Source organism: Engraulis encrasicolus, chromosome 23 (assembly GCF_034702125.1).
Source record: "Engraulis encrasicolus isolate BLACKSEA-1 chromosome 23, IST_EnEncr_1.0, whole genome shotgun sequence".
NCBI classification, from domain to species: Eukaryota; Metazoa; Chordata; class Actinopteri; order Clupeiformes; family Engraulidae; genus Engraulis; species Engraulis encrasicolus.
This window is the reverse complement of record NC_085879.1, coordinates 30,410,920-30,423,368: the sequence shown is the minus strand read 5'-3', so window position 1 is coordinate 30,423,368 and position 12,449 is coordinate 30,410,920. Positions and strand designations below refer to the sequence as shown.

General features: G+C 43.0%; 2 protein-coding genes across 4 annotated transcripts in view; one reads left to right on the top strand and one right to left on the bottom strand.

Annotated features, from left to right (window-relative positions):
- LOC134440116 (uncharacterized) overlaps positions 1-12,449 on the top strand; it is a 209,537-nt gene that overhangs the window by 112,472 nt on the left and 84,616 nt on the right. The window lies entirely within an intron of this gene.
- Positions 1-12,449, bottom strand: part of nsd1a (nuclear receptor binding SET domain protein 1a) — a 41,667-nt gene that overhangs the window by 18,213 nt on the left and 11,005 nt on the right. For all 3 annotated transcript variants that reach the window (XM_063190054.1, XM_063190053.1, XM_063190052.1), the window contains exons 11-17: positions 8,581-8,715; positions 6,379-6,502; positions 4,942-5,142; positions 3,591-3,770; positions 2,843-2,999; positions 2,322-2,527; positions 470-582 (exon numbers count right to left, since the gene is read on the bottom strand). In XM_063190054.1, the coding sequence (XP_063046124.1) occupies positions 470-582; positions 2,322-2,527; positions 2,843-2,999; positions 3,591-3,770; positions 4,942-5,142; positions 6,379-6,502; positions 8,581-8,715 (1,116 nt within the window). The remainder of the gene's footprint in view (positions 1-469; positions 583-2,321; positions 2,528-2,842; positions 3,000-3,590; positions 3,771-4,941; positions 5,143-6,378; positions 6,503-8,580; positions 8,716-12,449) is intronic.

Sequence of the window (12,449 nt, the reverse complement as noted above, 5' to 3'; positions counted from 1 at the left end):
GGCTTGAACTCCAAGGGATAGAGTAGAGTAGAGTAACTTTATTGATCCCCGAGGGGAAATTCAGGTGGTGTGGTTTTTTTATATATATTAAAAAAATGGGGGCATTTTTGACCTTTATTACAATAGTGCAGTGAAGAGTTGGATAGGAAGTGATTGGGGAGAGAGAGACAGGAAAGGGTCGGCAAAGGACCCGGGCCGGAATTGAACCCAGGTCAGCTGCGCGTAGCAGACGAGTGATCTACCGTTAGCGCCATGGTACGGCCAGGAATGGTGTGTTTGAGTGTGAAGGGTGTCAGTACCTTGATGTGCCTGTATGGCGGAGGGTTGAACTCCAAGCGTAAGGGGGTGTCAGTACCTTGATGTGCCTGTATGGCGGAGGCTAGGTGTGTTTGAGGCTAAGGGGGTGTCAGTACCTTAATGTGCCTGTATGGCGGAGGCTAGTGTGTTTGAGGCTAGGGGGTGTCAGTACCTTGATATGCCTGTATGGCGGAGGCTTCTTGTCGTTCCTGCGATCCTCCTGCAGCTGCCTCATCTCCTTCTCTGCCTGAAGCTCACGGAACCTCTCAGCCGCCTCCTCCAAAGCTGTAGTGGAACCACGAAAACACAAAAAAAAACTAGAATAAGGTTCCTAGTACACAAACCAAAATGGGTATTGGCAATGCTGAGATGTACTGTATGTAGACATGTTTTTGAACCCAGGACAATGAATCGCTGGTTCATCGCTTAACAAGTCAAACCACTAAAATGAACTGAATTTTTATTAAATACAGTATTATGCAAACATTAAAATCATCAAAAATCATTTAAACTGTTTTTAAAGTACAAATAGTACATTTGTACAAAAGTACAAATACAAAGCCTTTTATTGTCATTATACCAAGTATAATATGATTTTAAGCCTCCCTTCGAGGCGCACAGTCCTTGATGAATAAGTACATTCCTGCAAGTGTGCGTTCAGTATTGTGACAGCTTTGGGGAAGAAACTATCCTTCATCCTGTTGGTTCTGGCTGCTATTGGTAATGCTCACACTACCCTGGACTTGTCAGTACCAGAGGTTTTTTTTTTTCTTCTTCAGTCTTTTCCAAGATCCTGGTCATTGTAATGGGGGCAGCGCTTTGTTTACATTTCAAAAAAACATTTTTATTTATTCCCAAAAACATCCAAAAGGTATACAACATCAGCTGACCACTAGCAAACAGCGGTACCTTTTGGGAAATATTTGGAGTAGGCCTATGCTAATTTTTGTAAAAATGTAAACCAACGCTGCCCCCCCATTAGAATAGCTCATATCTCGGAAAGGGCTGAGCCGAAAAATGTGGCATCACCGGGTACTGACAAGTCAAGGTTAGTGTGAGCAATACAGCAGCATATTGAAATTGACTGAAGTGGTCCTTTAAGCCTAAGTGGTACTTAAGTATGTGGTGCCGTCTAGGCAATATATCACATCACCAAAAGTGTATACATAAAACAATTGTATTGGCCTACATACAATGCTTTGTTCTGGTACATGCAAATAAAATGTTTGCGCAAAGTGCATGTGCGAGGTAAAATAATGCATTTATGAACTTAGAGTGATGATGTGAGACCTACTTCTGGTATATTGCCTAGAAGGGACCTCGTACTTAAAGGGGTATGCCACTATTTTGGGGCTTATTACAGTTAAAATCGTTGGCTGGGGTTTATAAAGGTGGTAAAGTGTCTTATTTTTCATGTTAAGCGTTGTCTTGCTTTAAGACAAGTTAAAAGAGGGAATATGTCGCTAAGCTAGTGAAAGTCAATGGATCCCTGTAGCATTGTTAAAAGAATAGTGGCATACCCCTTTAAGTACTACTTAGGCTCAAGTACTAGTGGTGTGGATCGGCACTGCCCTCACGATCCGATTCGATCACGATTCGGGAGGTTTCGATTCGATTCTATGCGATCCAATTCAATTCTACAATGCATGCAATAGTGCAATGCATAACATTTCTACTGAAAGCAAATGTTTAATCAGTCGTGATGAGGCAATACAAGTAGTCAGATACTGAGCAACAATTTATTGGCTGTTTTCTGTATCAGTCTGTATCAGTCTTGCAATGTTTTGAAGTGCTTTTATTTAATTTAACATTCATTTGCTCCCGAAATATCCATGGAAGTAATTGAAACTTTAAAAAATTGCCAGATCGATTCTGGAACTTGCCGGATCGATTCTGGATCGTCCATGCCCCGCATTGGATTGCATCGCCGAATCGATCATTGTTGACACCACTATTAAGTACTACTTAAGAGTTTTTGGGAAACGCAAGCCTGATTGTATCGTGTGATTATCTGGATGCTTTACCTTTTTTGTAGATGGCATCCGCCCCCTTCCCCATCTTCTCCTTGTTGTTGGCGTCGCCCTCCATGTACGGGAAGACGCGGGCCTGGTACGTCCACACGTAGTCCTTGGAGCCAAAGAAGTGCACGGGAAACTCGCCCACGTCGTGCCTCATGCGCAGGATTTTCTCCGGAACATTCCGAGGTTGGCTGACCTCCGCAGGCCACCACCTGAGAAAAGGTACGATTGATGAAATGATCAACACGAGGTTGGTGTATACGTTGAGAAACTGAGGTAATTTTTTTCAGGTAGCCAACTAGCTACATTAAATAAACAGTTACTTATCTAGCTGGGTAAGTAGCTAGGTAGGTAGCTACCGATTCATTTCACGTCAAACTGATTTGTACATGTCGCTTGAGAATACTGCCCTCTCCACACCAGATATGCTGATTCATAGATTCAGATTTTTGACCCGAATACACATAAAACGCATAATAACCAACTGATATCTGGCTCTTGTGTTCTAGAGACCTCTCTTCGCTCACCTGTAGCGCCCGACCTTGACCCAGAGGATGTCCTTGAGGTGGGGCTTCTTGCCGGCCCGGCAGTCGTTGCAGAACCAGCTGCCCTTGGGCATGTCGATGTTCAGACACTCGCGGTGGAAGGCAGCAGGGCATGACTCACAGCACAGCAGACTCCCACCTGCACACATACGGACACGCACACCCGCACACACACACATGGGCGCACGCCCACACGCAAACAAAGGCAGCGTTAAATCTCAAATTAAAGTACAAGATGGCCCTACCATGGTTGCTAACGGTAATGCACTCATGTACTATGCGGCCGACCCAGGTTCGATCCTTCTTGCTTCAAGTCACCACCTTCACTGTCCTGTCATATAAAACTATAAAGTAAAGGCTTGAAAAGCCCCCCAAAATACTTTAAAGTACATTAGATGAGTTTGTACCATCAGCTGTGGGGCATAGGCCTAAAGTGCAGGGGGAAATCCTGGTTTGTGTTCATAGTATGGCCCTCGGAGGACTTTTATGGCCCTCGGATGAATTTGAAGTGGCCCCTCGAATGAAAAAGGTTCCCCACCCCTGCTCTAACGGTAGGGCACTAACCTGCTACAACAGCGACCCGGGTTTGATTCTGACCCGGTTCCTGTGCCGATACCTTTCCATCCATCTCTCCCTACTCATCTCTCTCTCCCCACTCACTTCCTGTATGTCTCTCTCACTATCTCATCATAAAAATAATAATAAAGGCAAAAAAAAGTACAGTACTGACCCTCTGAGCAGACAAAGCACCAGCTGACGTTGATGTGCTCGTGGTTGCGGCAGCCCTTGCGCGCCACAAAGTGGTTTGGGCACAGGAAGCTGTTGTTGGCCAGGGGCACGCTGCCCGCCGCCATGCAAAAATCGTTGGCGTGGTACGCCACGGGGCAGCGCACACAGCGCGTCAGGCGACCTTTAGGGGGCAGGAGGAGGAGGAAGAGCAGGAGAGAGAAAGAGACAGAGAGGTTAACTTGCTTTAATTCCTAGATAGGGAATTGTCTCAAACTAGACAATACCAGATATGCAACAAAATGTATTTTTTACATCACACGTATGCTTGATTACATTCAAATATATATATTTTTTACATACACACTTGTGCTTTTATCCCCAATTCTATTCAATTCAAGTTTATTAGGGACCATGTACAAATAAAATATAAATGTTACCTTTACATTCATTGTATCAGACTTATTTTACATCTGTAGTCCCTGCCAGGACATCCTCACCTTCTTGCTATTTAGGTACAGAGTATTGGTTATAATGAGGTATTAGGTGCCTCGCTCAAGGGCTCTTCAGCCATGGATGAGGATGGGGAATACCAACATTAGTCCTTCTGGTGGTATAGGATTTAAACCTAACCTTTCAATCCAGAGAGAAACTCCCTGAACATTAGGCCATCACCGTCCCAAAGATGCAACAGTTACACGCCCACCAGGAATTTCTGACTTTTGATACGTCACCCATAATGTTGTGTGCATTGCACATTTTTGAGGAAAACGGTGCTCTTACCCTGCTAATTGAACCTGCACACTTCACCGTACTGGTGCAATGTGCAATGAATGAAGATTGGCCAACAGGCTGGTCCAGATGACCCAAGAAAATTATCACACTAAAATCCATTATTTTGTCTAACCCCTGTACCTACAGCATTTACTACTAAATGTAATTTTGAAGCAAGATAAAGCATCAGACAAGTCAATCTTCCACGCCCACCTTTGGAGATGCTGGGGTTGTTGGAATTCACAATATTGTATAGTGTAATTATAAATAGTATATAATAAAAGTATGATGGTAATAATAGTAAAATTTTCATAATTCCAGATAGGAGTATTTGTACAATTCTAAACATTGTCCTGTCAGTTCTTGCCATAGGTTCCCTAAAAAATGTGGCTATTTCAAAGCTGAATGAACACATTCTAATGCAAAATGAGGGTCCTATCTTTTAAATACGACTTATTTCATGTTTTTATGTGCTTCAGAGGCTGAGATATTTAGGTTTTAATATGCAGAGGGCTTAGGCTAAAATTAGTTAAGATAGGAGTGATTTTACAGTTCTTGCCATGAGTTCCCTACTAACCCACCTTTGGAGATGCTGGGGTTGTTTGGGTTGGTGATGTAGCAGGCCAGGCAGGCGTGCAGGGAGCACCTGAAGCCGCGGCTCTGCGCCGCCGTGGGGCTGTGCTTCAGGATGCACTCCATGTGGTAGAACTTGCCGCACACCGGGATCATGCAGCGCTTCACGTCCCGCCCCGCCACCTTGCACACGAAACACGTATGCACACCTGAGGAGGAGGAAGAGGAGGAGGATTTGAAGAGAGAGGTTATTTTAATTTAGCGCAAGCCAAAATGGAACATCTCATGGATCATGCAGTGCTTCACATCCCGCCCCGCCACCTTGCACACAAAACAGGTGTGCACACCTGAGGAGGAAAAGGAGGAGGAGGAGGAGAAGGTAGAGGAGGACAATTTGGAAACATTTATTTCAGCGCGGGCTCAAATGAAACATCTCACGGTCAATTTGACAGGGAAAACAAGATGGCTTAGAAAAAAAACTCAATTGGTGGCACATCATTTAAAACACTTATGATAAAAAATTACAATCTCAGAAAAGTCCAGAATTACAAGGATATTAATATATGTAATAGTAAACACTACATTGATGGCTGACAGAAAAGGCAGAGAGAGAAAAGCAAATGAATGATGGGTCAGGCAGACAGACATACTGTACATCCAAGTCCAATCTCACGCACGTCCAATCTCTGTCAGGTGCAGGCTCAAAACGTTAAGTTCATGTCTGTGCGCGGTTCTTTCAGGCAGACATAGGCTACATTTACGTACATGACGTTCTTAATTCCGAAGAATAATTCAGAATTAAATAGTTCCGTCGAGTTTACTCTGATCTTTCATTTCATTCCGAATTATGAAGTGTTTCCATGACGTTCTGAAAGCAGAATTCAGCTTTATTCAGAATTAAAAGGGAGCTCATTCTGAATGAAATGTCTCATGTAAACGTAGCCATTACAGACATATGCTGGATCTGAAATGGTGCACTTGTGCACTTCAGTGTTCATGTTTCAGTGCGTATGGCATATTAGTTACACACTGAAACTAAGAGTGCGTTGCAATATGCGACCTTGCCTCCTCCACTTGCGCTTGTCTCCTCGTCCCGCCTCCTGGCCCCTCCTCCGTGGAGAAAACGATAAAGTTTCCCAGCTGTCAGCCTAGCCACAACAACTTTTGAGGGACAGTTTTTCATTCACCATCCCAATTGCAAATGAGAAAAAGACTCTACAGTTGAGCTTTTGCAAGATATTGAAATATAATGCTGTTGTCAGTGATGTCATCATGACATATTACTTCCTGGTACGAGGAGAGAAGCAAGTGAAGGCGGCAAGTGGAGGAGGCAAGGTCGCATATTGCAACGCACTCTTAGTGCCCGAAGTGCACAAGTGCGCCATTTGAGATCCAGCAATAGAGTAGTAGAGATGGAGGTGGACATGGTGTACACTCAGTAGTACCTGTGGTGCACTCCTTGCAGACGAAGCGTCCTCTGGGGGTTGTGGTGAGGCCGATGCACTGCAGATGAAAGGCACCGCAACACTGGCCCTCGCACAGGAGCAGCTCCCCCGTCTTCTCACACACCTGGCAACAGGAAATAGCCTGATTATCATCGACTTTCAAATCTCTTCGAGACTTGGTCTGACCAAGAGCATAGCCTGATTATCATCGACTTTCAAATCTCTTTGAGACTCGGTCTGACCAAGAGCATAACCATTAACGTTTCTCACACGGCATGGTTGACCTGGCTCCCTAGGTTTGCTACTGGTTAACTGGTTTCCGACAAAGTGGGTGGAGTTCCCGATTTTTTCTGGAGATCAGAAACGATATTTACAGTGCTCTTGGCCTGACAAGAAGCAACGCCAAAGGCGTTGCGTCACTAGGAGGGCATGGCCTAGCTAATCAGGAAACACACCACCACCATAGTACAACTAAGCACGCTCTAAAGGTGATGACACACAGGTCAACGGTTTGAGCAACGTGCCCGGGCAACAACTTTGTAGGATGAGTTCATTTGTAAGATTGTTCATCACATAACATTTCTATCAAGAGATCTTGGATTAGCCGTAGACAACGTTTTTCAACCCTTCCATCAGAAAATGAATAGCCAATCATGTTGCCAGGCAACATTGTTCAAAAAGCTGCCCTCTGTATCATTACCTTTATACTCATTCTTCTTATGGTTGCTTTGATTTTTTTTTTTTTAATTTTGTCCTTCATTAACCTAGAGATTGGAAATGCAACCGTCTCCACTCCTCTGTGAAGCTTATCATTCATTCAATGGCATATTATGCTAGGACTTCACTTCAAGCAAGTGTCATTGCAAGCAACTGGGCCTCTTCTTTGAGCAGCTCTCATGTGTTCTCAGACACCTGACAAAACGGAAATCCAGCATCAGAGCACCTACACGACTGGGCAGGCTCCTCTATGTTCATCATTCTTTTTTTTTTTTTCTTTTTTTTTTTAAGCAGTTAGACAGTTTTTGTCCCTCATCAACCAACTGATCGGAAATGAACCTCTCATTCAACCAGTGCCATATTATCCAAAGAGTTCAACTCAGATCTACTCTACTCCATGCAACTCTGACTGTAAGCAGTATTTCTTCTTTTAACTTCAGACTACAGAGTTACTATGCTGTTACAAAATGTCTTGCTGTATTTACTTACAATAGCCCAAGGAAGGGAGCAAAGCAAATTCAAAGGTGCCTTGCACTTTGCTACAAGTTGACATACCACTAAAACTTGAAGTCATTTTAAACATTGTTTGAATTATATTATTGATGCTCAAAAATATACAGTATTTTCATTTTCATTTGCTTAAGAATGAGCTAGAACAGGGGTTCCCAACCTATTCCATCTTGGGGGCAACTTGAAATGTTCACAAATGTTTGGGGCCCACCTCTGACCCAATAACCAATAAAACTCAAAATAAATAGTCAACAACAACATGCACAGACTATTATTTTTGAGTTTTCGTTTCATGGCCCACATGGACTACTTTCAAGGCCCACAGTCTGAGACTCACTGAGCTAGAACAATCGACCCCTTTTGAAGTTACGTTGTCACTGACTGTGCACGCATTGTTGGCCCAAACAGACACCGCAGACCCTGAAGAGAGGAGACATACCGTCCTGAAGTGTGTACAGTTGTAAAAAATAGAGATCCTGAAAGTACATGTGTTACGCTATTCTGAGAGGAAATAGGCTATTCCAGAAGCGTAGGAGATGTTTGTGGTTATAAGCAATTGAGCGTACCGACTGGACTGAGGACACCATCAGGAATGCCCATGTTTGTGGCGCCCACTTCATATCTGAAGTTAGAGTGACCATCTATTTTCTGATCTCGAAAACACCTGGCTATCTTATTTTTATTATTTTTTTTACAAATCAGCGGTACATGTTTGATTCTGCTCCAACAATGCATTGCACAGCCCGATTACGTCACATCTGTGTAAACAGTAAAGGGGTCTATACATGGGTTCTAAATTTTGTTTATAACATGACTGCGCGAACCTAGCTGCGCACAACTCAACCTCTGATTGTTGGAAACCGCTGTCGGACAAAAAATTAGCTCACGTGATTGGCTGCCAGTGTCTTGACCTCCTCATAACATCGTGTTGATAAACACGGAGAACCCATGTATATACACAAAGCTGGTGCTCACCTGACACACATTCTCCTTGAGCGCGGCTCCTCCGCCGCCTCTCTCGAAGGACGGCCTCTTGATGGCCAGCGACATGTCGCCAGGAAGCAGGTCAAACGAGTTGTTGAGGCTTCCATCGTGACAGGAGATCATCGACTGCAGAGTAGACAGGAAGATATGGGGAGGAGAGTGTTAAGTGAATGAGCCCGTTTATAGGCACATCAAGTAAGGGTTAACGTTCGGCGAGAAGGTCGCTACCGTGGAATAGCAGCACGACAGAGAGAATCTTTAGACCCCGACGCGGAGCGGAGGGGTCTTGTTCTCTCTGAAGTGCTGCTATTCCACAAAGCGACCGACTCGCCGAAAGTTAACCCGCTTATTATATGGATATACTTAAATGATTCACACATGCGGGGACATTTCTTTAGACATATTTAATGTAAAGATTGTTGCTGCGCAAAACAAAACATTGCCGTTGTGGAACACCGCTAGGCAACAGCTAGGTAGGCTAGCCAGGACAACAGGTGTTGTCTATCACAGCAGCTGATTAGAGTGACAAAAGACCGGACCCCCTGCGGAGTGATATGAAACATTCGCTTTAGCCACTGACTTGTATACAAGCCAGTGGCTTTAGCAGTGAACGTCTTGTTGCCATTGACAGCGGTAGCCAGGACAACGGGTGCTGTCTATCACAGCAGCTGATTAGAGTCTTGTTGAAAAGTCGCTTTAGCAGTGAAAAGTCTTGTTGCCATTGACAGCGGTCTGTTATAGACCAACCCGTCCGTTATCGAAAAATAACAGACGTCCGAACGTTGGGGAGCCCCGTTGAAATGAATGGAGCATTCGACAGATGACGTCACAACCATATAATAATAAACCGTTTATGATCAGGTTTTTGGAGTAACCGTTTTATTCAAGAACTCACGCAAACTGAATAAACTGTTTATAATAATGGATTTATTACAGGTATCGGTTTATGAGAAATATGATTTGCACAGGTAGGTTTTAGGCTAATGAACTGATTTCTCAAGACATATATCCAGCATAATCAGGTTATTAGCAGGTTACTGACATTCTAGAATGATAAGTAGCCAATCACAAGCCTTAAATTCTAGTTTCGCGTCACACACTTGAGTGGAACACAGGTAACCGACAGACTGCATGTAAACAGCAATAAACTGTTTACTCCAATAACCTGTTTATTCCAATAACCCGATTATTGCGGCAATGCAGCCTATAAAAACCTAAATATTTTAGCCTCTGACGCACATAAAAACATCAAATAAGTTGCATTTAAACCCTAAGACCCCCCTCTTGCATTAGAATGTGTTCATTCAGCGGTAACATACCCACATGTTTATTAAAAAAGCTAAAACCCTAAGAGTCTGAATGCAGCGTATATGTGTCTCCAGACACCAAAGGTTAAACAACATATACGAGTCATCAGGGTAAAATGTGTTAAATATCATGAACTCTGGGTTGGCATGTGCGTTGTTTAACAGTTTACTTTGACGTCCATCTTTTATGAGGGCTCAGGGGGGCAGTGGCACAGGCAGAAAAGAATTCCATAGTAAGCGTTGCAGTGTGACTGTGACTGGAATGCATCTTTAAGAGCTTCTTAAAATAGTCAGGGGTGCCCCTCCTTATCCAAGGTATTGCGAGCTTGTGCCCTCACCATTGTAGTACTGGCACTAAAAACCATTCATGGCTGTGAATATCTTGTTGACAAGGGAAGTGGCCTGACCCTGTGGCCTTAATATTACCTCAGATAATGCAAATACTTGCAATTCTGCTAAACCCTAATGCCCTTAAGGAGACAACATAAGGATCTCTCTGATAAGCAGGGTTCGTGCTCCATGGCAGACATAAAATTGGAATATGCAGCACCTTCAAAATAAAGACAAATCCGATGGCAATTATCTCCCTTGATCCTATCTCCTAACACAATTCTTTTATCAAAATCCGGTGAACTGTTTGTAGCACATCATTTTTGTTAATCAAATGTATACTGGTTTTGCCAAACAGTTACTAGCAGCTTTGGGAGGAAAAGTGAAAAAAGGACTCATTAGATATGTCAGCTTTTGCACCTGCACCAGGGTTGGAACTTTACACCTGTCCACCTGCCAAATACGGGTACATTTCAGTGGTGACTGTTAAATTGGTCAACCCACCAGTCACTTTGACCGGTGAAAACTTTCACCTCAAATCAAGCTATAAATAGCCTGAACGCACAGGGAGGGAATTTTTTTTTTTGTCTGATGGGATTTGCCATTCTTCACTCTAAATTTGATTAGAATGCAGGAAATCGCTTCTAACAATACACAATTTTCTGGGGGAAGGCCCCCACACAATTATTAATTATTATTATTATTATTATTATTATTATTATTATTATGAGTTGACTGGTAAATTTTAAAATCTACCGGCCACAGTGACTGGTGGGGAAAAAAACTTAACTTCCACCCCTGACCTGCACCAATATTCCTAATACTCCCTCACTTTGGCAATAATATGAAGAAATTCCCCAAACTTCCCCAGTCTGAAAGAGCCTTCAATTCCCTGACATCCAGAGTTTCCACCCTTCAGCTCATTTCTGAAATATTTGTATTGGTATATAATGGAAAACAACACAGTTCAGCCTCAACCATTTTACCAATCAGTGCTCAAAAACATCACATTTGGACATGGTGGATGCTCATCATATGATCCCATTCATTTAGTTTTTTTCTCCAGAAATTACTTAAAGTGGCAGTATGAGTATACTGTTGCCATAATAATCTATACAACTACAAAGTTCTCAGTATCTCATCGGTACCTGAATGCCAGTGTTCTTGTTGTACAACAACCAAGTTAAAGATCCCCATGGAGCGCTTTACAGGTTTAAAAATAGTTCATGTGATGTTCAGCTGTCAAAAGCTGCAAAGAAATATATCAAACTAAAGCTAATCAAAAAATACTAGGCTGTTTATGTGCACTTAAAAAAATCTAAATGCATTCACAGCACTGAACCAAAACTGAAAACTGAAATGGTTTGCAATGGCTGGGCAACCTCAACTCAGATAAGAACAAGGCCCTTTAAAAATGGGTCAGTGTAACAGAAGGTCATTTGAGGTCATACTCTTCAAATCATTCTATAAGATTGATGTCAGTACAGTAATAAACGCCATACAACATACGCAAAGCCACACAAAGAGTACATATTATTTACAGGGTTCCCCCATGCGTCATGTACTATAAATACCATGTGCTGGATAATAAAAACACTCTCTTGATACGAGTTAAATATAAACTCAGTGACAGTGTCCAACCATGGCCTACCATGCAGCACACCCACAGCGCACACTCAATCACTGCTTTGCAGCAGACTTGGATACATATACAGCTAGACATTTTGGGTGCCCACCTACAACAACCATGAGTGCGTCACATGCAGTTCAGTATCCCGAATATGATTGGGATATTAAGTATCCCGAATTTGCGTTTGAACATATAAACACCTTTTCCCAACTTCAGTATCCTGGATAAGCCCTTATCCGGGGCTTTGAGAAATCGGGATACGCTAGGTGGAGTATTCCGAAAGAAGTCGGGATACTGTTGCATGTAAACACCTTCTCCCTTACCACCGTATTGCTGATATCCAGGCTACACGCATTTGAAGATAATTCTATTACGGCCAAAAATGTAGACTGGGATATAACGCTCTGTGCTTACCGTATATAAACACCTTTTCCTGAATATGATCATAACCGGGATATGCCTCATATTTGGGGATACTCAACGGCATATATATACGCAGTCCATGTTAGCTTGAGTGATCTTCAGTGTTTACCACAGAACATTGGTTTATCAATGTCAAGGGGGTAAACCGCTATCAGAGACATGTGATCCAT